General features: G+C 40.5%; 1 protein-coding gene across 1 annotated transcript; it reads right to left on the reverse strand.

Annotated features, from left to right (window-relative positions):
• Positions 1-26,743, reverse strand: LOC311106465 (enhancer of rudimentary homolog). Its single transcript, XM_084148801.1, has 4 exons — positions 26,618-26,743; positions 3,009-3,096; positions 1,923-2,043; positions 1-1,019 (listed from the first exon to the last, which is right to left on the reverse strand). The coding sequence occupies exons 1-4, from the start codon at positions 26,618-26,620 to the stop codon at positions 917-919; spliced, it is 315 nt and encodes a 104-aa protein (XP_084004927.1). The 5' UTR covers positions 26,621-26,743; the 3' UTR covers positions 1-916.
• Positions 26,744-27,159: the final 416 nt, after the last annotated feature.

Below are 27,159 nucleotides of genomic sequence, written 5' to 3' on the forward strand. Positions count from 1 at the left end.
TAAAATCTGAAAAGAATAGTTTATTTCCTGTATTCAGAGAAAATAAACATAATTACTGGAGAAAACATGAACAGATGTCAGACAAATACCAAATAAAGTTTACAAAAACAGGATTTCACAGGTCTTAAATAAAAATTATGGTAGTAAGAGGTGCAAATATGGAAAATAAATCCGACAACTCACCCTAAATTAATAATCAGCATTTCAGGACAATCATTTGTCAGATGTTATAAAATGAACAAATTACACCCTTATCGGACACCATCAGTGGCGTGTTTCAATTAAACTCTCGCTTACTTTTATAAAAACAAAGCAAATAGTCACATTCCTCATAACCCTCTTCCTTGAACAGAAATTAACGTTTATTGAAAGACAAACAATAACGATACAAAAATAGTTGTCCTGTTTTTAGTTCCTGTATCCTTGTTTGTCTAGTTTCTTTTGTTCAATAGACCCATCTTTACCAATAAATTAGTCCTTCCATCAAATAGCCACTCCCACAAAGAATAGACCCAAACAAATCATAGGCTTGTCTCCCCACCCCCAGATCACTGTCGCTGTTCGAATACTTTCCTCCCTTCTTTGGACTAATCACTTATCGGATTCAGTTGAATTGGTGAAAGCAAAATGGTTGATAACCTTGCTCTCATCTATCCAATCACTTCTAGATCTGTGATTATCTCAAGGGAGGGTGAATGCACTGTGTGTATTCGAAAAGGGCCACTGTCCCCCTCACTATACAGCCTCTACCAAAAAGCCAAGGCCCACCCCTGGTGCAGGATTAAGTTGCCCCTATGTACTGGTCTCGAATCAGTTTGGGCTTTTTACTTCCTAGTGGTTTTTACTTCAGGGTGGAGTAAACTGATCCTAGATCTGTGCAAAGGAGACAACCTCTCGGCTCCTTCCCTTCCTGCCTTTACTTCCCAGCTTGTTGGGCTTGACGCCGCAGCAGCACGTAGATCTTCTCCTTGATCCAGTCTTTGTTGTACGGCTGGTACGTCTGAGTGTCCGCCCGGTACCTGGATAGAGTAGGAGGTTCGTATGAAAAATGTATGCACTCACTAACTGTAAGTCGCTCTGGATAAGAGCGTCTGCTAAATGATTAAAATGTAAAAATTTTCGTATTCATTAGACACCAAAAGCAAGAAAAAAGACAAACTTGGGAGGAAACACCTGGAGTGTATTCACTAGGGAATGGGGAGGGACCTACCTTAATTTGTTCAATAGAAACTCTCAACTGTTTGAAACAGTTTGGACTAATGATTACACCCATTGAATTGTCCAATAAGAAACACTAGTTTTCTATTGCAAGACATTTTGAATATGACCCAGGAGAGACATGTCATGAACATAACTTTCTCTCATTAGATCAAGCCTTGGGGTCAAATAGCCTACTAGACCTCATTATTACTGGGGTGAAAACAGAAGGCAATTCTTAGTCCAAATCCAAAATTGACCCCTAGCCCCCTAAACCTTGGCCACTTTTGACAGCTCCTCAGAGCTGTGAAATGACAGGATAGAACAGGGTCGTATTCACTAGGAACTAAATGGGGAGGGATTACCTGTAAAGGCTTGTATTCATTTTACATTGCAAAACGTTTTGCTACAGTGTGGACTAATGAATACAATCCTGCAGTATAGTATTAGCTCCACTTAGCCCTCTGGTAAGCAAGGTGGAGTTTAGGCTACTGGGCTACACCATTAGGTGTAGCATGCTAGCTGTTCCTGTAGACTTCCAGTCATTGCACTAACGCTAATTAGCAATGGCTCCAGAAACTACCTTCAACTTCCTCTGCACGCAGAGACATAAAAATGGTATCCATGAGTTCATCTGACTCTGGGTAAGTAGAAAAAGGGTAAGTAGAAAAATGCTAAAATGTTGCACTATCCCTTTAACGGTGAGGTTGTACAGTACTACTTACACTAGACAGCTGAGGTCGGCCAAGTCGTCAATGAAGTCAAACAGCTGGCTGATGTCATAGGTAATGGAGGGACTGTTGGGGTTCATCCTCTTCAGGTGCTCCTCGTACATTTTACACACACCTGGATTAGGAGGGACACAGGGTGAGACATAGAACTGCAACGTGTGAAAATACTTAAGTTAAGGACAAAACACCACGGCGACAAACTATTAAACTCAACGGGTGGCTGCACGATCGCCTGCTGGGTGCCGACGAACGGTGGCGTTGTAGAATGTCAACATGTAGGTAAGGGATCATCAACTAGATTCTGTAGCAAGCCAATTCCTTTCTTGAGCGGATGGTCAGGAGGCCGGGAACATAATATAAAATCATTTGTAGACTGCAAATTGACCGCAAGAAGCCCAAACATATAATATTTGACTAAAACAATCATTTCAAACCGTGCTTACATCTGTATACGATCACATATCTCTTATGCGTGGGAATACTTTGGAACAGATTTCCAAAAGAAAACATTTAATGTATTTTAATTTTATTTTTGCTGATAAAACTTGTTGGGCCAAATCTGCGGGCAGCCAGTTGGGGAACCCTGATGTAGATGTCTGGTCAGAGTCGATTAGACGGCCACCTGCTACTTTTAACCGTTTGTTGGCACAGTGCGCTTAATTTTTTACACTAGGGTCGTGTTCAATAGGGCACACTGTAGCAAAATGGCGACGTTAGCTAGCTAAGCTCATGCGCAGAAACACGTCATCTGGTCTAACGGTTGAGTCGCGCAGGTCGTCAAATCAAAGGCTACATTTGCTATAATGTAGTTTTTGATGAAAATGAAAAAGTGTCAGTTTGTCATTTTCGTGAGGTTGTAGTAATGACATGCTCAGCTACATAAGACATTGGCTCAAATCTAGGTTGTGCCTTTAGATTGAGAAAACTAACAACTAAGGACACATTCACTTCTCCCATCTACTTCCCAAACCACGGTCTGGTTTGTGGAGTCTGCTTCTCGAGACATTCCCGGAAGTATTAGCCTGTTGGAACCCTGGTTTTAAAAACTCTGTTGCACTCTGTCTGTAGATTGACTCTCACCCTCCATGCATTCGTTGACTGACTCGTAGTCGGCATATGTTCTCCCCTCTGGTCTCTTTGTTGGCTGGACAAGCAGAATTGTGTGTGACTGCAAAGCAGAGAAACAAGAACAATTGTCACAGACTAGGGCTGACCCCAATTAGTCTACTGGTTGATTGTTTGGTCGTTCGGCTGTTTGTCGACCGAGATTGTTTTAGAGGCTTCATATGGAGGGTGTGACGCAATTGCGGAGCCTCCAGAGGCATGAAGAGGCCAAATCGAGCTCTGTACCGGATCACCACGCGCCTCCCAAATTTTGTAACAATGCGGAGGGCTCTGTGTAGCTCCGCATTGACATGATTGGTTGACAGTAGGTGGGGGCGGTACATCCTGTATAAACACAAACTCACTTCCTTGACAACAGCTCTGCGCAATAATTATGAATGCCCTGACTTCTGCCGAGTCCATTCTTGCCCTGACTTCTGCGGAGGCCATATCACTGTAAATGCTGCATGGCCAATGCAGACGATCGGTTGATCATGTGCCCAGATGCACAACGCACTTCTCTCTCCAGAATGCGCTCTCCCGCAAATTTGTGCACATTCATTGTTTCATAAATTCAGTGTGAATTGTTTGCGTTTGATTGTTAGTGTATATCAATTCCCCATTACATATATCACCAGTAGTACATTTACCGTTAATTCCTATAATCTCTAATCTACAATGTTTCTTACTTTGGTTGCTGTCATTTAATATTATTATTCCAGTCTTCCTGTTCTCGTTATCTGAGTGGACACTGTTTGCAGAGTGCACAACCTATGCTACACTTGTGAGAAACAAGTTTGTTTGTTTAATTCCATTTACGAGTTCTGTTAATTTAGTCATTCTCTTTTGTTTGGAGCGCTCCTGTCAATGTTGAGTAAGGACACGTAGAAGTATGGCCTGCGCGCAAATGTAGGCATCTGATAGTTTTTCTGAATGGCTTAACGCACCACCACTAATGACGTGTGGAGATTCTCAAAGTAATGTTTTCTTCACCTCAAAACAGCATGCAAACAAAGTCTGTTTTTACATCAATTGACAATTACAATAGCTCCTCAATGTATTAGAAAAATCTTTCCAGCTCTCTCCCTTTTGATAACCACTCAGCGTGAAAGGGAACAATGTCACGCTCTGATCCAGTGGAAACGTCATAAAATAGGCTTCTTATCAGTGCTTGACTTGGACTGAAAAAGGTTCCGGTACTCATTTTGGGTGCTGGTACTGTTTATATTTAGGTGCAGGAGCTCCACAATACTTTTGAGCTAATATTCTATAAGAGGAACAGGAGCTCAAGCAGTAGAAAATTGGAGGTGCCGGTACTCATCTCCGGTGAGCTCCTGCCCAAGTCGAGCACTGCTTCTTATCCCTTGCGCAAATAGCCTACAGCTGTGTCTGTCCCGAGCTCACTGGTGCAGGAAACTGAAGGCCCAGAATATTTTATACGTTCCAATTTTGCTAGCACAAGCTTCGGCCTGGACCCAAGTTAATACGTTTCTAGTTTGTTGCAGACAGGCCATGTGTAGCCAATGTGATTTATAGGACATTTATTTTTATCAGGATATTTTCAACCTGCAGGCTGCAATGTTTTTATTTGTTGGCTTTATGTAGGCTATTTTTACATAAACTCAGCAAAAAAAAGAAATGTCCTCTCAGTCAACTGTTTATTTTCATCAAACTTAACATGTGTAAATATTTTTATGAACATCAGATTCAACAACTGAGACAACCTGAACAAGTTCCACAGACATGTGACTAACAGAAATTGAATAATGTGTCCCTGAACAAAGGGGGGGTCAAAATCAAAAGTAACAGTCAGTATCTGGTGTGGCCACCAGCTGCATTAAGTACTGCAGTGCGTCTCCTCCTCATGAACTGCACCAGATTTGCCAGTTCTTGCTGTGAGATGTTACCCCACTCTTCCACCAAGGCACCTGCAAGTTCCCGGACATTTCTGGGGGGCATGGCCCTAGCCCTCACCCTTCGATCCAACAGGTCCCAGACGTGCTCAATGGGATTGATATCCGGGCTCTTCGCTGGCAATAGCAGAACACTGACATTCCTGTCTTGCAGGAAATCACGCACAGAACAAGCAGTATGGCTGGTGGCATTGTCATGCTGGAGGGTCATGTCCCACTAAGCCCAAACCTGATGGGATGGCATATCGCTGCAGAATGCGGTGGTAGCCATGCTGGTTAAGTGTGCTGTGAATTCTAAATAAATCAGACAGTGTCACCAGCACCACCAAAATCTCAAATTTGGACTCCAGACCAAAGGACACATTTCCACCGGTCTAATGTCCATTGCACGTGTTTCTTGGCCCAAGCTAGTCTCTTCTTCTTATTGGTGTCCTTTAGTAGTGGTTTCTTTGCAGCAATTCGACCATAAAGGCCTGATTCACACCCTCCCCTTTGAACAGTTGATGTTGAGATGTTTCTGTTACTTGAACTCTGTGAAGCATTTATTTGGGCTGCAATTTCTGAGGCTGGTAACTCTAATGAACTTATCCTCTGCAGCAGAGGTAACTCTGGGTCTTCCATTCCTGTGGTGGTCCAAATGAGAGCCAGTTTCATCATAGCGCTTGATGGTTTTTGAAACTGCACTTGAAGAAACTTTCAAAGTTCATGAAATGTTCCATATTGACTGACCTTCATGTCTTCAAGTAATGATGGACTGTCGTTTCTCTTTGCTTATTTGAGCTGTTCTTGCAATAATATGGACTTGGTCTTTTACCAAATAGGGCTATATTCTGTATGTCACCCCTACCTTGTCACAACAACTGATTGGCTCAAACACATTAAGGAGAAAAGTTAATTTGTGTAATTTCTTTCAAGAATGCACACCTGTTAATTGAAATGTATTCCAGGTGACTACCTCATGATGCTGGTTGAGAAAATGCCAAGAGTGTGCAAAGCTGTCATCAAGGCAAATATTTTGATTTGTTTAACACCTTTTCTGTTACTACATGATTCCATGTGTTATTTCATAGTTTTGATGTCTTCACTATTTTTTACTATTTTCTGCATTGTAGAATAATAAAGAAAAACCCTTGAATGAGTAGGTGTTCTAAAACTTTTGACCGGTAGTGTACATTAGGACTATACTGTAATAGCTATTAAAAAGATTTCCTAGTCAAACCATTATTACTGTTCCAGCTGGCTGATAGGCGTTATTAGGTAGGTAATGTTAAGCGTAGCAGAGAATTGTCGACCAACCTTTACTTGGTGATACTTCCTCAATTCCCGACTGGGATCTTCCATCTCTTGTTGCAGGGGGCTCGTTTCAATTTAGAAAATACTCTTATTGAATAAAATAATGTTTTGCTACATGAAGTAATCCAACAATGTGTACACCGCCATCTTGTCTATTTCAATTCTTCTTTCATTGATCGAGACAGTTGAGTGTCATGACATGCAACACTTTGTGGTGGACACCCACCTGTCGCAATCTATGAGAGAATATTTAAAATAGTACACGTTTTTGGATTACTTCATGGAGCAAAACATGTATTTTTCTAATTTAAAACAAACCCCCTGCAACTACACAAGTTTAGAAGACATGCGTTGTCTTCCCAGTCGAGAATTGAGTTAGTGTCGCCAAGTAAAGGTTGGTCAAAAATGATCTGGGCTACGCTTAACGCCCACACCAGTAGAAATCCACTTTCTCGAGCTGAAAGATGATGGCCAGAGTTTACCAATATTGCAGCACAACGATTTAAGTTTTATGTTTTTATGTTTTAGTCTAAGTATGATATACACTGCTCAAAAATAAAGGGAACACTAAAATAACACATCCTAGATCTGAATGAATGAAATAATCTTATTAAATAATTTTTTCTTTACATAGTTGAATGTGCTGACAACAAAATCACAAACAAATTATCAATGGAAATCAAATTTATCAACCCATGGAGGTCTGGATTTGGAGTCACCCTCAAAATTAAAGTGGAAAACCACACTACAGGCTGATCCAACTTTGATGTAATGTCCTTAAAACAAGTCAAAATGAGGCTCAGTAGTGTGTGTGGCCTCCACGTGCCTGTATGACCTCCCTACAACGCCTGGGCATGCTCCTGATGAGGTGGCGGATGGTCTCCTGAGGGATCTCCTCCCAGACCTGGACTAAAGCATCCGCCAACTCCTGGACAGTGTGGTGCAACGTGGCGTTGGTGGATGAAGCGAGACGATGTCCCAGATGTGCTCAATTGGATTCAGGTCTGGGGAACGGGCGGGCCAGTCCATAGCATCAATGCCTTCCTCTTGCAGGAACTGCTGACACACTCCAGCCACATGAGGTCTAGCATTGTCTTGCATTAGGAGGAACCCAGGGCCAACCGCACCAGCATATGGTCTCACAGGGGGTCTGAGGATCTCATCTCGGTACCTAATGGCAGTCAGGCTCCCTCTGGCGAGCACATGGAGGGCTGTGCGGCCCCCCAAAGAAATGCCACCCCACACCATGACTGACCCACCGCCAAACCGGTCATGCTGGAGGATGTTGCAGGCAGCAGAACATTCTCCACGGCGTCTCCAGACTCTGTCACGTCTGTCACATGTGCTCAGTGTGAACCTGCTTTCATCTGTTAAGAGCACAGGGCGCCAGTGGCGAATTTGCCAATCTTGGTGTTCTCTGGCAAATGCCAAACGTCCTGCACGGTGTTGGGCTGTAAGTACAACCCCCACCTGTGGACGTCGGGCCGTCATACCACCCCCATGGAGTCTGTTTCTGACTGTTTGAGCAGACACATGCACATTTGTGGCCTGCTGGAGGTCATTTTGCAGGGCTCTGGCAGTGCTTCTCCTGCTCCTCCTTGCACAAAGGCAGAGGTAGCGGTCCTGCTGCTGGGTTGTTGCCCTCCTACGGCCTCCTCCACGTCTCCTGATGTACTGGCCTGTCTCCTGGTAGCGCCTCCATGCTATAGACACTACGCTGACAGACACAGCAAACCTTGCCACAGCTCGCATTAATGTGCCATCCTGGATGAGCTGCACTACCTGAGCCACTTGTGTGGGTTGTAGACTCCATCTCATGTTACCACTAGAGTGAAAGCACCGCCAGCATTCAAAAGTGACCAAAACATCAGCCAGGAAGCATAGGAACTGAGAAGTGGTCTGTGGTCACCACCTGCAGAACCACTCCTTTATTGGGGGTGTCTTGCTAATTGCCTATAATTTCCACCTGTTGTCTATTGCATTTGCACAACAGCATGTGAAATGTATTGTCAATCACTGTTGCTTCCTAAGTGGACAGTTTGATTTCACAGAAGTGTGATTGACTTGGAGTTACATTGTGTTGTTTAAGTGTTCCCTTTATTTTTTTGAGCAGTGTATTTGGGATTGAAATGACAACTCCGAACTGCCCACTTGCAAATCTGTGTGTATGCGTTGTCTTTTCCTATGATATAACAAATTATTTTCAGCCTACGTTTTGTTTCAGGGCTGGGTTTTATTTGAATGTTACCACCACTGGAGGTTCCTCAGAGGAGGAAGGGGAGGACCATCCTATTCAGTGAATTTCAGAAAATAGAAAGTGAAACATAAAACAAAAGTTATCCTTTTTAGATAAAACTATACTAAATATATTCACGTCACCAAATAACTGATTAAAACACACTGGGTGTTTGACAAAATGCATACTACCGTGCTCCAAACACGCAAATTGGAGCACAGGAGGGTCGTGGTATGACTCATAATCAAAGTATGCGAAACGGAGCACGGAGGGCACTTCTCGAATGAGTACTCCATTTGTACATATTTTGAAGCATAAATTGATGCAAGCTTCAACAGAAAGTATGCACAGAAATGATGCAAACACGTAGAAAATTACATTTCTTGAAATCAATGGCGCCCATTATTCGAGCTGAAGCGAGAGAAAATACACTCCGACTATGGAATGAAATGTTGCCTATTGACATCATGTCGCCTGAGTACAACATTTTATATTGATATGTTAATAAAGACATGCCGTGTTAATTCTGGCATGTTTACCTACAATACCCACTGTATTGGGTGTAGATCACAAGCTCATAGTAAGTCAATACAATGTTCAGGACCAGTTTATTAGTGGCCACCCATTCCAAAACAGACTGCAACTCTTTGTTAAGGGTTTCAGTGACTTCATTAGCTGTGGTTGCTGATGTGTATATGGTTGAATCATCAGAATACATGGACACGCATGCTTTGTTTAATGCCAGTGGCAGGTCATTGGCAAAAATAGAAAATAATAGAGGGCCTAGAGAGCTGCCTTGTGGTACACCACACTTTACATGTTTGACATTAGAGAAGCTTCCATTAAAGAAAACCCTTTGAGTTATATTAGATAGATTGCCATATCGTGGATTCAGAGCTGAGGTTGAAAAGCCATAAGTTTTCAACAACAGGTTATGGTCAATAATATCAAAGGCTGCACTGAAATCTAACAGTACAGCTCCCACAATCTTCTTATTATCAATTTCTTTCAACCAATCATCAGTCATTTGTGTCAGTGTAGTATATGTTGAGTGCCCTTCCCTATAAGCATGCTGAAAGTCTGTTGTTAATTTGTTTACAGATAAATAACATTGTATTTGGTCAAACAGTTCGCTAAGAGCTGGCAGCAAGCTTATAAGTCTGCTGTTAGAACCAGTAAAGGCCGCTTTAACATTCTTGGGTAGTGGAATTACTAAAGGCTTCCCTCCAGGCCTGAGGACAAAGACTTTCCTCTAGGCTCAGATTCAAGATATGACAGATAGGAGTGGCTATAGTGTCAGCTACAATCCTCAGTAGCTTTCCATCTAAGTTGTCAATGCCAGGAGGTTTGTCATTATTGATCGATAACAATAATTTGTCCACCTCTCCCACACTAACTTTACAAAATTCAAACTTGCAATGCTTTTCTTTCATTATTTGTTTTTATGCATGACTACGATGGCTCACTGTCCATTGTTGGCATTTCCTGCTTAAGTTTGCCCAATTTGCCAATGAAGTAATCATTAAAATAATTGCCAAAATCAAATGGTTGTGATGAATAAGCCATCTGATTCGAAGAAAGATGGAGTTGAATTTGTCTTTCTGCCCATCATTTCATTTAAAGTACTCCAAAGCTTTATACAGTTTCTTCTTCTTTTTGTTGAGTTTAGTCACATCATTTCTCAATTTTCAGTAAGTCAACCAGTCAGATGTGCAGCCAGACTTTTTAGCCACTCCTTTTGCCCCATCTCTTTCAACCATACAGTTTTTCAATTCCTCATCAATCCATGGAGCCTTAACAGTCCTAACAGTCAGTTTCCTAACAGGTGCATGTTTATCAATAATCAGAAGAAGCAATTTAATAAATTCATCAAGTGCAGCGTCTGGATACTCCTTATTAAATCACATCAGACCAACAAATATTTTGTACATCATCCACATATGAGTCACAGCAAAATCTTTTGTATGATCTCTTATACACTATTTTAGGCCCAGCTGTTGGAACTTTGGCTTATCTGGATATATGTGATCACTGCATCCAATGGGTACGGATACAGGTTTAGAACAACGTTCTACAATATTAGTAAAAATGTGATCGATACATGTGGATGATCTTGTTCCTGTAGTGTTTGTAAACACCCTGGTAGGTTGATTAATAACCTGAACCAGATTACATGCACTAGTTACAGTAACAAGCTTCCTCTTGAGCAGACAGCTTGATGAAAACCAGTCAATATTCAGGTCCCCAAGAAAGTAGACCTCTCTGTTTACATCACATACACTATCAAGCATTTCACACATATTATTTAGAGACTGACTGTTCGCACTTGGTGGCCTATAGCAACACCCCAAAAGAAAAGGCGTTAGATGTGACAAGTGAACCTGCAACCTCAACACTTCAATAACACTTGACATAAGATCTTCTAAGCATTACAGGGATATGGCTCTGAATATATTCAGCACCACCTCCCCCATAACCATGTCTCTTCTATAGATGTTATATTTTTGTATTGCTACTGCTGTATCAAATTAATTATCTAAGTGAGTCTCAGAAATGGCTAATATATTAATGTTATCCGATGTTAGAAATAAGGTTAATGAAATCAATAACTTGCTAAGGCTACATATATTCATATGGGCTATTTAAAAAGAGTGTGGAGCACGGTAGTATGCATATAGAGAAACACCCATTCTTTTGCAATGAAGGTCTACAGTTGCCTCACCCCCTTCCATAGACTTCCATAGTAATTATGACGACTTCCGGTGGACATCCACCAACCTAACTGAGCTCTTGCAGCATGAACTGACATGTTGTCCAACCAATCAAAGGATCAGAACTGAAAGCTACAGCTAGCTAGCGCTGCATAAAAAAGTGTGGTGAGTAGTTGACTCCGAGACAGACAATTTAATAGTTTTTAATTAAAATGTGAATCTTCAAAAATTAAGGAAAAGCAGCAGAGGGAGAGCTAGCTATATTTTGTATTTTTCTTCTTCTAAGTTTACCTTTCACTTACTAGCTAATGCAGCTAATTTAGCCTACTCAACAACCTGACTAAAACAGAGAGGAACACTATGTTAGCTAGCTGGCTTAGGCTATCCAACACGGCCACTCTTCCAAGTCAGAGTAAGCTGTCTGTTTTATTAATTTATTGCCACCGGGGCCTGTCAGTGTAGCTGCTAAACTGCTTAATGTACACTGTACTGCGTGATTGTACACATGGATTGGACTATGACGTTAGCTAATATGGTGACAACTATGTAGGTTGTGTAGCGGTTATGGTATGAAGGTTTGGCTTTGAGTTTTTTTTCCCACCTTGTCACAGACAGTTGTTGTGTTGTGCACTGACGTCCACAAGCAAAGGGAAAAGGAAAGGAGGAGATTGCGTAGATGCTAGAAGGAATTATACAACGAGCAAAGTGAAGATGCTGGTAGGCCTATGTGGCTCCTATGAAAGTGAATTGTGTGTGCGGGTGATCATTCTGTTGATTCTGTTGCAAACAGTTTCTTAAAATGGAAGAAAGCGGAACGAAAAGGGGATGGACCTACCTGAATCTCTCGTTTTAGTTGCGAAACGGAACTGTTTGGACTAATGATTACACCCCAGATCAGCCAGATGCAGGCAAGAGGAAGTATTTTTATTTTTTGGGGGGGGTAGAGCAGCTTAATATTGCAGATAGATTGTAACTTCCATCAATGTAATTGTCTGCATCACTTCCAATCCACCATGTTTTATATATATATACACAAGTATTTGATAACCTGCCGATTTTGCAGGTTTTCCTACTTACAAAGCATGTAGAGGTCTGTAATTTTTATCATATGTACACTTCAACTGTGAGAGACGGAATCTAAAACAAAAATCCAGAAAATCACATTGTATGATTTTTAAGTAATTAATTAGCATTTTATTGCATGACATAAGTATTTGATCACCTACCAACCAGTAAGAATTCCGGCTCTCACAGACCTGTTAGTTTTTCTTTAAGAAGCCCTCCTGTTCTCTACTCATTAACTGCACCTGTTTGAACTCGTTACCTGTATAAAAAGACACCTGTCCACACACTCAAACAGACTCCAACCTCTCCACAATGGCCAAGACCAGAGAGCTGTGTAAGGACATCAGGGATAAAATTGTAGACCTGCACAAGGCTGGGATGGGCTACAGGATAATAGGCAAGCAGCTTGGTGAGAAGGCAACAACTGTTGGCGCAATTATTAGAAAATGGAAGAAGTTGTTCTAAACTCCACTCGCCGTGTTTGGAGGAAGAAGGATGAGTACAACCCCAAGAACACCATCCCAACCATGAAGCATGGAGGTGGAAATATCATTCTTTGGGGATGCTTTTCTGCAAAGGGGACAGGACGACTGCACCGTATTGAGGGGAGGATGGATGGGGCCATGTATCGCGAGATCTTGTTATTATTAGAAAATGGAAGAAGTTCAAGATGACAGTCAATCAGCCTTGGTCTGGGGCTCCATTCAAGATCTCACCTCATGGGGCATCAATGATCATGAGGAAGGTGAGGGATCAGCCCAGAACTAGATGGCAGGACCTGGTCAATGACCTGAAGAGAGCTGGGACTACAGTCTCAAAGAAAACCATTAGTAACACACTCCGCCGTCATGGATTAAAATCCTGCAGCGCACGCAAGGTCCCCCTGCTCAAGCCAGTGCATGTCCAGGCCCGTCTGAAGTTTGCCAATGACCATCTGGATGATCCAGAGGAGGAATGGGAGAAGGTAATGTGGTCTGATGAGACAAAAATAGAGCTTTTTGGTCTAAACTCCACTCGCCGTGTTTGGAGAAAGAAGAAGGATGAGTACAACCCCAAGAACACCATCCCAACTGTGAAGCATGGAAGTGGAAACATCATTATTTGGGGATGCTTTGCTGCAAAGGGGATAGGACAACTTCACCGCATCAAAGGGACGATGGACGGGGCCATGTACCGTCAAATCCTGGGTGAGAACCTCCTTCCCTCAGCCAGGGCATTGAAAATGGGTCGTGATTGGTATTCCAGCATGACAATGACCCAAAACACACAGCCAAGGCAACAATGGAGTGGCTCAAGAAGAAGCACATTAAGGTCCTGGAGTGGCCTAGCCAGTCTCAAGACCTTAATCCCATAGAAAATCTGTGGAGGGAGCTGAAGGTTGGAGTTGCCTAACGTCAGCCTCGAAACCTTAATGACTTGGAGAAGATCTGCAAAGAGGAGTGGGACAAAATCCCTCCTGAGATGTGTGCAAACCTGGTGGCCAACTACAAGAAACATCTGACATCTGTGATTGCCAACAAGGGATTTGCCACCAAGTACTAAGTCATGTTTTGCAGAGGGGTCAAATACTTATTTCCCTCATTAAAATGCAAATCAATTTATAACATTTTTGAATGCGTTTTTCTGGATTTTGTTGTTGTTATTCTGTCTCTCACTGTTCAAATAAACCTACCATTAAAATTATAGACTGATCATTTCTTTGTCAGTGGGCAAACGTACAAAATCAGCAGGTGATCAAATACTGTTTTCCCCCTCACTGTATATACACATACATACACACACATCTTAAAAAAAAAAAAAAATATATATATATATATTCCCCTTTATTACTTTCCAATCCCGCCACCCTTTCCCTACTTGGAGTAAACTTGTGAACAACAATGCTTAGTAGGTATAAGCTGGAAGTAGAATCCTATCTCCATTTTATGGACACAGTCAATTTTACAATTGTATTTGTTGTTTTTTTCTCCTGAACTTCCTCTACTCTCAACCTCTCCGATAATTTTCATGATGTCCATCCGGTTTGCTTCTATATGCCATATCTTTCTAACGGTGCTCTTTCACAAAAGCTCCCAGCCTACAACCTACAGTGGGGAAAAAAAGTATTTAGTCAGCCACCAATTGTGCAAGTTCTCCCACTTAAAAAGATGAAAGAGGCATGTAATTTTCATCATAGGTATACGTCAACTATGACAGACAAAATGAGGGAAAAAAAATCCAGAAATTCACATTGTAGGATTTTTTATGAATTTATTTGCAAATTATGGTGGAAAATAAGTATTTGGTCAATAACAAAAGTTTCTCAATACTTTGTTATATACCCTTTGTTGGCAATGACACAGGTAAAACGTTTTCTGTAAGTCTTCACAAGGTTTTCACACACTGTTGCTGGTATTTTGGCCCATTCCTCCATGCAGATCTCCTCTAGAGCAGTGATGTTTTGGGGCTGTCGCTGGGCAACACAGACTTTCAACTCCCTCCAAAGATTTTCTATGGCATTGAGATCTGGAGACTGGCTAAGCCACTCCAGGACCTTGAAATGCTTCTTACGAAGCCACTCCTTCGTTGCCCGGGCGGTGTGTTTGGGATCATTGTCATGCTGAAAGTCCCAGCCACGTTTCATCTTCAATGCCCTTGCTGATGGAAGGAGGTTTTCACTCAAAATCTCACGATACATGGCCCCATTCATTCTTTCCTTTACACGGATCAGTCATCCTGGTCCCTTTGCAGAAAAACAGCCCCAAAGCATGATGTTTCCACCCCCATGCTTCACAGTAGGTATGGTGTTCTTTGGATGCAACTAGGCATTATTTGTCCTCCAAACACGACGAGTTGAGTTTTTACCAAAAAGTTATCTTTTGGTTTCATCTGACCATATGACATTCTCCCAATCCTCTTCTGGATCATCCAAATGCACTCTAGCAAACTTCAGACAGGGCCTGGACATGTACTGGCTTAAGCAGGGGGACACGTCTGGCACTGCAGGATTTGAGTCCCTGGCGGCGTAGTGTGTTACTGATGGTAGGCTTTGTTACTTTGGTCCCAGCTCTCTGCAGGTCATTCACTAGGTCCCCCCGTGTGGTTCTGGGATTTTTGCTCACTGTTCTTGTGATCATTTTGACCCCACGGGGTGAGATCTTGCGTGGAGCCCCAGATCGAGGGAGATTATCAGTGGTCTTGTATGTCTTCCATTTCCTAATAATTGCTCCCACAGTTGATTTCTTCAAACCAAGCTGCTTACCTATTGCAGATTCAGTCTTCCCAGCCTGGTGCAGGTCTACAATTTTGTTTCTGGTGTCCTTTGACAGCTCTTTGGTCTGGGCCATAGTGGAGTTTGGAGTGTGACTGTTTGAGGTTGTGGACAGGTGTCTTTTATACTGATAACAAGTTCAAACAGGTGCCATTAATACAGGTAACGAGTGGAGGACAGAGGAGCCTCTTAAGGAAGAAGTTACAGGTCTGTGAGAGCCAGAAATCTTGCTTGTTTGTAGGTGACCAAATACTTATTTTCCACCATAATTTGCAAATAAATTCATAAAAAATCCTACAATGTGATTGTCTGGATTTTTTTTCCTCAATTTGTCTGTCATAGTTGACGTGTACCTATGATGAAAATTACAGGCCTCTCTCATCTTTTTAAGTGGGAGAACTTGCACAATTGGTGGCTGACTAAATACTTTTTTTCCCCACTGTATATACTTATTATGGTCACAGTATGCTCACATTATTAGTTATCTTGTTATTGTTTGTTGTTAGTTGTTATTAGTTCCATCCTTCATTCCATTCAACACCTCCCATTTATCTTTTAACACCATCCATATAGGATTTATATTTGCCATATATTTATATTTGCCATATATATATATAAATATATATATATATATACACACACACACACAGTGGGGGAAAAAAGTATTTAGTCAGCCACCAATTGTGCAAGTTCTCCCACTTAAAAGGATGAGAGAGGCCTGTAATTTTCATCATAGGTACACGTCAACTATGACAGACAAAATGAGAAAAAAAATCCAGAAAATCACATTGTAGGATTTTTAATTAATTTAATTGCAAATTATGGTGGAAAATAAGTAAGTATTTGGTCAATAACAAAAGTTTCTCAATAGTTTGTTATATACCCTTTGTTGGCAATGACACAGGTCAAACGTTTTCTGTAAGTCTTCACAAGGTTTTCACACACTGTTGCTGGTATTTTGGCCCATTCCTCCATGCAGATCTCCTCTAGAGCAGTGATGTTTTGGGGCTGTCGCTGGGCAACACGGACTTTCAACTCCCTCCAAAGATTTTCTATGGGGTTGAGATCTGGAGACTGGCTAGGCCACTCCAGGACCTTGAAATGCTTCTTACGAAGCCACTCCTTCGTTGTCCGGGCGGTGTGTTTGGGATCATTGTCATGCTGAAAGACCCAGCCACGTTTCATCTTCAATGCCCTTGCTGATGGAAGGAGGTTTTCACTCAAAATCTCACGATACATGGCCCCATTCATTCTTTCCTTTACACGGATCAGTCGTCCTGGTCCCTTTGCAGAAAAACAGCCCCAAAGCATGATGTTTCCACCCCCATGCTTCACAGTAGGTATGGTGTTCTTTGGATGCAACTCAGCATTCTTTGTCCTCCAAACACGACCAGTTGAGTTTTTACCAAAAAGTTCTATTTTGGTTTCATCTGACCATATGACATTCTCCCAATCCTCTTCTGGATCATCCAAATGCACTCTAGCAAACTTCAGACGGGCCTGGACATGTACTGGCTTAAGCAGGGGGACACGTCTGGCACTGCAGGATTTGAGTCCCTGGCAGCGTAGTGTGTTACTGATGGTAGGCTTTGTTACTTTGGTTCCAGCTCTCTGCAGGTCATTCACTAGGTCCCCCCGTGTGGCTCTGGGATTTTTGCTCACCGTTCTTGTGATCATTTTGACCCCACGGGGTGAGGGAGATTATCAGTGGTCTTGTATGTCTTCCATTTCCTAATAATTGCTCCCACAGTTGATTTCTTCAAACCAAGCTGCTTACCTATTGCAGATTCAGTCTTCCCAGCCTGGTGCAGGTCTACAATTTTGTTTCTGGTGTCCTTTGACAGCTCTTTGGTCTGGGCCATAGTGGAGTTTGGAGTGTGACTGTTTGAGGTTGTGGACAGGTGTCTTTTATACTGATAACAAGTTCAAACAGGTGCCATTAATACAGGTAACGAGTGGAGGACAGAGGAGCCTCTTAAGGAAGAAGTTACAGGTCTGTGAGAGCCAGAAATCTTGCTTGTTTGTAGGTGACCAAATACTTATTTTCCACCATCATTTGCAAATAAATTCATAAAAAATCCTACAATGTGATTTTCTGGATTTTTTTTCCTCAATTTGTCTGTCATAGTTGACGTGTACCTATGATGAAAATTACAGGCCTCTCTCATCTTTTTAAGTGGGAGAACTTGCACAATTGGTGGCTGACTAAATACTTTTTTCCCCCCACTGTGTATGTGTATGTATGTATGTATGTATGTATGTATGTATGTATGTATGTATGTATGTATGTATGTATGTATGTATGTATGTATGTATGTATGTATGTATGTATGTATGTATGTATGTATGTATGTATGTATGTATGTATATATATATATATATATATTTTTTTTTTTTTTTTTATTTTTTTTTTCAACTGTACTGTGATGTCTTACAAAAGTTCTGAACGTTTCTACAGATTGTGAATTGAAAATAAACATTTTTGCTAAAAGTATTATTATATTATTGATCGATTTACTGACTTTTCAGATCACCCAGTAATGCTATCTGCAGGGTTAGCTCCAGGTAAATATTGCAATCATGTGTCCTTAAACAAGCTACAAATGGACAGTACCAAAACAAATGATCTAATGATTCTGTCTCTTCGCAGCAAAATCTACAGAGCTGGGAAGATTGTATCCCCCATATAAATAACATTCTATTGGTAGCAAGAATTGTATATAATAATTTAAATTGAAAGATTCTAAGTTTTGAATCCGGTGTCGTTTTGCGTATCAGTTTATAAACACTATGCCATGGGATTGGTACGTCAAAAATCTCTTTTGCAATTTATATGGGACAGCTGTCAATCTTTTGGTCCTTAAATGAAACTGATACCTTTTTATTTATCACAGTTTTCCTTAACCAATTATGTTCTTTAATGCAAAGCCGACAGACAAGTTCCTTACTTTCTCCCCCTTCCACTTTCCTCTTCCATTTTTGCGGTAAGGCTGCAATTATTTGGTTGTCATTTTGGGTAGAGCAGACATTTCCATATGTTTTTGTTAGCTGCATAACTCCACCAGTCCTACCGATGATATCATTTACGAAGATTATACCTTTTTTTAACATTTTGTCCAAAAAAAAGTTGTCAATTAGTATATTTGAGTTTAACCACAATATTTGTTGCATTATTTGTTCTGTAGTTTCTGGAGGATTAAATTGAAATTGCAACCAACTTTCTATGGCTTGTTTTAGAAATAGTGATATTTGGGAGATGATTTCCTTTTCAAATAACTGAATGTGAGTGGTTGTAATCAGAATAAAGGGAAAAAGGCCATTCTTTAACATTGGGTGAGACAATCTTACTAATTTGCTAGAGAACCAGTTCGGATTTAAAGTATAACTTTTGTATGACTGAAGCTTTTAGTGATAGGTCTAATGCTTTAATATTTAATAATTTTTGTCCTCCGAATTCATATTCATTATATAAATAGGCCTGTTTAATCTTGTCTGGCTTGCCGTTCCAAATAAAATGGAATATTTTTTTCTCATAATTTTTAAAAAACTGTTCGCTAGGCGTAGGCAAGACCATAAGCAAATAGGTAAACTGGGATAATACTAAAGAGTTAATCAGGGTGATTTTTTCACAAATTGACAGGTATTTACCTTTCCATGGTAGCAAGATCTTATCTATTTTTGCTAACTTTCTATTAAAATGTATTGAAGTGAGATCATTTATTTCCTTTGGGATATGTATTCCAAGTATATCCACATCACCATCAGACCATTTTATTGGTAAACTACATGGTAATGTAACATTTTAATTTTTTTGTGATCCAATACGTAATATTTGTCATAATTTGGTTGTAATCCAGAGAGGTTAGAAAATGTATCTAGATCCTCTATGTGCAAGGAAGTATTGAATGTGTCACTGTCGGTCACCTTGATTACTCCAATTTGTCTCTCGACCTGTGCACCTACGCTATACACTTTCACTTGTAGGCTAGGTTGAAAAGATGAAATGTCTTGTGTCAATTTAGTATTCAACCCCTTTGTTATGCAAGCCGAAATAAGTTCAGGAGTAAAAATGTGTTTAACAAGTCACAATAAATTGCATGGACTCACCGTGTGCAATAAGTGGCACCTATTGGTAGATGGGTAAAAATAAAAAAAGCTGACATTGAATATCCCTTTGAGCATGGTGAAGTTATTAATTGCACTTTGGATGGTTGCATATAGTTGCACATTTTTACTCCTGAACTTATATCAATACACCCAGTCACTACAAAGATACAGGTGTCCTTCCTAACTCAGTTGCTGGAGAGGAAGGAAACCGCTCAGGGGTTTCACTATGAGGCCAATGGTGACTTTAAAACAGTTACAGAGTTTAATGGCTGTGATAGGAGTAAACTGAGGATGGATCAACAATATTGTAGTTACTCATTTTACATTTACATTTTAGTCATTTAGCAGACACTCTTATCCAGAGCGACTTACAGTTAGTGAGTGCATACATTTTCATACTGGCCCCTGTGGGAAACGAACCCACAACCCTGGCGTTGCAAGCACCATGCTCTACCAACTGAGCTACAGGGGATACTAACCTAATTGACAGAGTCAACAGAAGGAAGCCTGTATAGAATACAAATATTCCAAAACATGCATCCTGTTTGCCACAAGGCATTAAAGTAATACTGCAAAAAATGTGGCAAAACAATTACATTTTGTCCTGAATACAAAGTGTGGGGCAAATCCAATACAACACATTACTGAGTACCACTCTCCATATTTTCAAACATAGTTATGGGTATGCTTGTAATCATTACTGACAGGAGTTTTTCAGGATAAAAAAGAAACGGAATGGAGCTAAGCACAGGCAAAATCCTCGAGGAAAACCTGGTTCAGTCTACTTTCCACCAGACAATGGGAGATGAATTCACCTGTCAGTAGGACAATAACCTAAAACACAAGGCTACACTGGAGTTGCTTACCAAGAAGACAGTGAATGTGGCCAAGTTACAGTTTTGACTTAAATCTGCTTGAAAATGTATGGCAAGACCTGAAAATGGTTGTCTAGCAATGATCAACAACCAATTTGACAGAGCTGGAAGTATTTTGAAAATGATAAATGGGCAGATGTTGCCCAATCCAGGTGTGGAAAGCTCTTACAGTTACCCAGAAATACTCAGATGTAATCACTGCCAAAGGTGATTCCAACATGTATTGACTCAGGGATTGAATACTTATCTAAATCAAGATATATATATTTTTAAATGTTAGAATTTTTCTTCCACTGACAGAATTGTGTAGATCGCCGACAAAAAAAAAGAAGAAGAGACAATTAAATCCATTTTAATCCCACTTTGTAAAATAAGATATGCTTTGAGAACTAACAATCACCAAAATAAAAACTAGACAGTCAGGGAGAATCTAAAATTCCAAAAATGTCATGGCATGGGGCCCCCATTGATTTTGTTATAGTGTTTGAGTCACTCAGATGGCTTATGCCTTGTACTTATGCTATGGTAAAATGTGTATAATTGCAGGTAATTAGCTTTAAAACTACAACATTTTGTCTCTGCGGCCAAGAGGGGGGCCTCAAACTGTGCCATTGGCCACAACCACTACACACACACACAGTGTCACATGAAACTGATCGTATGTGCGGTGCGCTTTTTGACAAGTCTTTTCCGCTAATTGCATTATGGAACAAACATTCGAGCGTAGCCTACTGCCTTGTGCACATTGCTGCACTTATGTGAAGAAATAATAGTTTATCATTTTAAGCTAAACATTCTGATCTGTTGCATCAAAGTCATTGCTTTTTAACATTTTTATGTAGCCTAGGCCTACTGGTTGTATGAATTTGGGATCTAACGTCCCACAACTGTCCCAGAGCATTTGGAATAGGCCATTTCTTTCTCGACAAGCTGACCAATAGAATAGGTAAACTTTCTACTATAGGGGATAGTAGATTGACATAGGCTAGTAATTTTGCTGTTCGTTACTCGTCTTGTTGGCTGAGTAAAAGTACATGTGGACAGTTATTCTAACATCTTTAAAAAGTGCGCATCAGAATTCGTTGCATCCTCGACTTGCATGTTCTGTTAATATTAATTACCATAATCTAAATGTGTCATTCTGAGCACCGTGGGTGGACGACCGAATTAGGTTATGCACCTAATGCATATGGGCCCGGTAAATTTCTGAAATGTCTGGTAAATTAAAATGCTGCCGGTCAAAAGTCCAGTGCCACATTTTCCTAACGGAAACCCTGGTTGGAACCTAAACATGCATTTCATCTCTAGGACAGGAAATTACTTTGACATACAACTTCCTCTGGGGGGGGGGGGGGTCCTTTAAAGGAAAAATCCAATCAGATACACCAGTATTGATGCACAGACTGGTTTGGGTTTTTACTTTACCTTCTTTAACGGTATTTGAATATTTGGTTTGTTATGTGATACGCCGTATGCAAGTCCATTTTTATAGTTTACTCCGCTACTCACGCTCTCTCTCCATGCCGCTTTTGCCCACAGACCTAGCCCCGCCCCGTCACTCAAGGAGCGCATTTGTTTTTTATCAACCACGTGACACTTGCATTCAGTCTGCATGGTCAATGCAGCACATGCAACAATGTTCATGACTGCGATGCTGTTCCCACTTTTCTTCTTAATATAAATACACAAGCATTCTATAATTACACTATTAGTTTGTTTCTTACATCTGCAAACAGCTAGTTTCACTTTTCTTAGCAAGTTGTGACTAAGTTGTGTTTAATCGCTAGTTAGCTGGATAGTTAGCTAATAAATGTACTGAGTCAGAACAAACGTAGCTAGCTATACAGCCTGATACCAGTGATGTGAAGGCCTAAATCAGCATGTTTGTGCAAAAGTATCTTCTAAATTAAACAGAAATAGGCGAGCATCAATATCTTAGCTACATCAAGTAGCTAAGAGAAATCCTTTAGCTAATGTAGCCAAAGATTATAGGGTTCCCTATGAAACACTGACCAACACTTTGGTTCCTACCCTGTCACAATAACTCCTCCCTGGCATTTTCATTCGTTATCATGTCAAACACTATACAAAGTGCCCACTATTATCTTCTAACTATAGAATTAGAATAATAATTCATTTTACATGATTTCAACAGTTCACTCAAGTGTTTTGATCAAAATCGCAATTGTAACATTTGGTTAAAAATAAGACCTCGATTTTTTGACCATACCGTGCAGCCCTATGTGGCAGTGTGGAAATTCTCTCAAATTAGTGCAGAAATTGAAGAAAATGCAGAAAAGTGTTTTTGGTTGAACAATCAGAATGAGACCCATTGAAATCACTTAGAATGTAAGTGTTGCCACCCTAGAGTCACGCACTATTCAAACCAAATTTTGAACTTTTATTATTCCAAAATATAAAATACCTTCAAAATTTTGAAAAATACAGTGATATGATATTTTGACCATATCACCCAGCCCTATAGTCCCAAAATGTGTTACATGTCAGCAGCAGGGAAAACCAATTCCCCCTCTCGTTGAAGCCACATCAGGGCATACCATGGTACTGCAGGCATTGTTAGCAGAAAACAGGATCCCCCATTATAGTGAATGGAAAAATGGCAATCTTCATGTACATAAAATCAATATTTGAAGACAATCATGGTACCAATAATTGCTTATACTACAACAGATGTATGTCCTACCAATTATTTTAAAATCGCACACAGAACAAGTTATAATTATAATTTGTTGCCAATGGCAGCCTGAAGTAGGCTTGGGCGGTATACCGTGGTATTTGGAAATAACCACAGGATGGTTTTTCAATACCATTGAAACTATTTCTTTGAAGTTTTTCAATACATTTTTATTTTTGTAGCTACTTTAAAGTAAATACCTGCAGTCAACTGGTGCAACACGTTAGGAGATAAAGCCGATAATGTCCTTCATTTCACCAGTCACATAATTGTACATTTTAAAGCTTACGATAGTTCCCCAGAACAGTTCAGCCAGTCACGTGTTTGTTTGTAAATAGCACAATGGGTGAAAGCGGGAGCAGGTGAGTCCAGCTTTGTATTGACAGGGGTTGCGTTTTATATCGAAAGTCAGTTTTTTTTACTTCAATAGAGTGATCAGGGACGTGCAACTATAGTTTTCCTTCACTGAAAATACATTAGTACAACACAGTCGGCGGAAAATAGCTTCATTTTCATCAGATGACAACAGAAGTGCAACGCTATTTGGCTGGCAGCCACACAAGTAAATGAACGACGCATGGCCATCATTTCTAATGTTTATCATCTAAATGTAAATGTAGCCAGCTACAGTTCCTAATGTTTTGCTTGAAGTTCATCTTTAAATTTTAGGCTGGCTACATGGAAAAAAGTACCAGAGAAAAAAGCTACACATCAGTCAGAGCACTGTCTGCTGATAGAATGGCCGTTAATGAATGCTCATCCGAGTGGAGAAGTGCAACTAAAGCACAAAATGTGTCTGATGCCGAGCAGAAATTACAATAAGAAGCATTTTAGATCTGCGTTTATAAAACGCAGCAAGAGATTTTACGCATTCTATTTTTCCTGCGTGAAAAAAATAAAATAAATCTGCATTAACGTGACCCCTAAGTTTATCTAAGTAAATTACTGAATTAATAAGGCGATGGGGCATCATATTGTGTAAGCTTTCTGCCGTGTTTGAGAAGTCAAAGCCCTTTGGAGTTATCTGTACAGCTGCCACTGCTATCGTTTGATTTCCTTGCGTTTATTCTCCTCCGTTTTCAGCCCGTCTGCTCCTCCCCCATCTTCTCCGAGCAGCAGGCAGGCCCTTTGCCCTAGCAACTCCAGACAGACACAGCGTGTACACATGCTGCTTCAGAGCAGATAAGCATGCATCAAAACTGTTCATTTGCTTGTAAAATGTCCAAACTCACCAAAAATGACATTCGGTGGCTCCTAACTATATGTATAACTTTATGAGCTGGATTGCCGGTCTTTGCAATTCATTTATTTTATTTTGCGCTCGTTAGCATATTTAGTAAGCAGCCTCCATGGAAATTGGCTATTACTTGTGCTTTTTTATTTTTATTTCACCTTTATTTAACCAGGTAAGCCAGTTGAGAACAAGTTCATTTACAACTGCGACCTGGCCAAGATAAAGCAAAGAATTTGCTAATTTGGTTAGCATTCTGGTAACAGATCCCCAATGTTTTTTTTTTGGTTTTTTTATGGCTTGTGTACTAAACCGGTAATACCGTAAATCCCAGAATGAGAGAAGGACGGTATGACAATCTGGAAACTGCCCAACCCTAGCCTGCAGTACCCTGGTCAGCCTTCAACTTGAGTTACTCAATGAGAGGGGTCAGCACTGAGCTAGCCTGCAACGTCACTTCCTGGGGTAGATGGTGGCTAGAAGGGGTCCAGCTTTTGTCAAATTAACATCCGATTTTACTTTTTGTGGAAAGTTAGGAGAACTTACGCAGCAGGTAGGGAGAATTAACGTAGCAGGTTAGGAGAATTAGGTTAAGGGAGGGAAATGGTTAGGGTTAGATAAAATGCAGAAAAATATCAACTTGACGTTAATTTGACAAAAGCTGGAACCGTGGTCCTCTGTAGCTCAATTGGTAGAGCATGGCGCTTGTAACGCCAGGGTAGTGGGTTCAATCCCCGGGACCACCCATACGTAAAAATGTATGCACACATGACTAAGTTGCTTTGGATAAAAGCGTCTGCTAAATGGCATATTATTATATTATTATTTCTAGCCATGACCCTGCGCATGTTAGGTCTCCATGAAATGCCATCTTAACCGACTTCATTTGGCTTCTATGCGCTATTGAGTCTTCACATAGGAATGAATGGTGTCACGTGATCGATGGCTTTGTCCATCCATATATACAGTCATTGGTCAGCAGTCAAGTTTTCAAGATATACAAAATGCATGCATCATCATGATAATGTTCCTAGTGACACTTTGCTTCTTGAAAGTCCAATATCTTGAAAAATGGACTGCTGACATGCAAAAATATTTTGGGACTGTATTAGTCTGATTAATCAGGCTGTAATACACAATTAATTGATATATACAGCCTGAAACTAATGACTACAAAATCGTGTAAATGTTCCTTACAAGCCAGAATGTTTAATAAAATTACATTTTAACTCACTCTACCGGTTGTCTGTGGTGTTGGTCCTTCACATGGTCTAAATTTGAGACAATATCAACAGGAACGTCTTTTTTTACCCGACTTTTTAGATTGCTGGTACTGAAGTTGACATTTCTATCACCAGGCATACGCGCAAAAACATATAAATCCGTGCGGACTTCAGTTAGTATGCATGCATACGTGTTTGCGCATGACCGAAGGCACGTGCACAAGACGGAAGTACATGCACGCATGAATATTTTGTCTCGAATTTTGACCATCTGAAGCCAACACCAGAGTAAGTTCAAATGTAATTTTATTAAACATTCTTGTAAGGAACATTTATACGATTTTGCAGTCATTAGTTTCAGGCTGTATATACCAATTAATTGTGTATTACAGCCTGATTAATCAGACTTGGACTGTATCAACAGTGGACTAATGAAAAAATAAAACAATATTTGAGTGTATTTAACATTAACTACTTAATAATGCACGTCAGCCAGCTTGAACAGCAATAGTAGTCTGACTAGGCTATATGTTTTATAGCTAATAATGTAGCTAACGACCAAACAATCTGACCATGACGATGTCTTCCACAATTGCATGAAGTAGGTAAATATTGTTATTTCACACAGCGCAGCTGGTATTGTATTATTCACCGACAGTTACAATTCATCCAATGAGAATTGAGCATTGACGGAATTTAGTCTCTTTACTAACAAATCAGCTTTCCTAACTGCTGTCCCGATAACATAGTTGCTGCTCTTGTACTATGATAGTCATCCACATTCATGAGGCTAACATTAGTAACTACATTTAGCTCATACCATTTAGGCAAATTTGCATCTATAGTCGTAGCTAGTAAAGTTGCGAGCTCCTGCCAGAGCCTTGTGGCTCCGGCTACTGCTAGCCACAGTAAGCAAAAGTCAAATGATTGAATAATAAAGTTGATCTTGCATTGTAAGAAGAAAAAACACAAACAATCACTCTTACCATGTTTGTTCTGGTGTCCAAAAAGGCTTTTCTAGCTAGACTTGCAGATTCCGCGTTTAATTTGCTGTTATATTGCTTTTGCTATCCCCGTGCAATGCAGCTGTTACGGAAAGCAAGTACGAGAAGGAAGTAGAGGCAGATTCTTTCTCTTCCGGTAGAAAAGGTCTTCTTCCTCTTCTTCAATGAGGTTTAACGGCGGTTGTCATCCAACTTGTTGCATTACCGCCACCTACTATACTGGAGTACAACTCCCTTATCTTTCCTTGAAAAATAAAATAAAACCAAGCAAATAAAATCCTACCACTACACTCACTACTTCAAACCTACTACTAATAATTAACCCCACCCTTCTCCACTATTTAAATATACTCACTCCTACCTCATGCCCTCAACCTGAAATGATGGGATATCACCACTTAACACTCCCTGTAACTCTTCTGCTGTCAGGTCTCGCACACCCAAATATCTCTCTGCAGCAGCCACCACAACCTCAATTGTCTTCGATTTGCGTTCCATCCCTGCAGTACAATTAATCACCATTG

This window comes from Coregonus lavaretus, assembly GCF_964263955.1.
Source record: "Coregonus lavaretus genome assembly, chromosome: 31".
NCBI lineage: Eukaryota > Metazoa > Chordata > Actinopteri > Salmoniformes > Salmonidae > Coregonus > Coregonus lavaretus.

Excerpts from the sequence above, each read along its gene's own strand:
- LOC311106465 (XM_084148801.1), bottom strand. Across the intron at positions 2,044-3,008 it reads AGTCAACGAATGCATGGAGG|GTGTGTGTAAAATGTACGAG; the intron begins GTGAGAGTCAAT and ends CTCCTAATCCAG. Across the intron at positions 1,020-1,922 it reads GCCGACCTCAGCTGTCTAGT|GTACCGGGCGGACACTCAGA; the intron begins GTAAGTAGTACT and ends TACTCTATCCAG.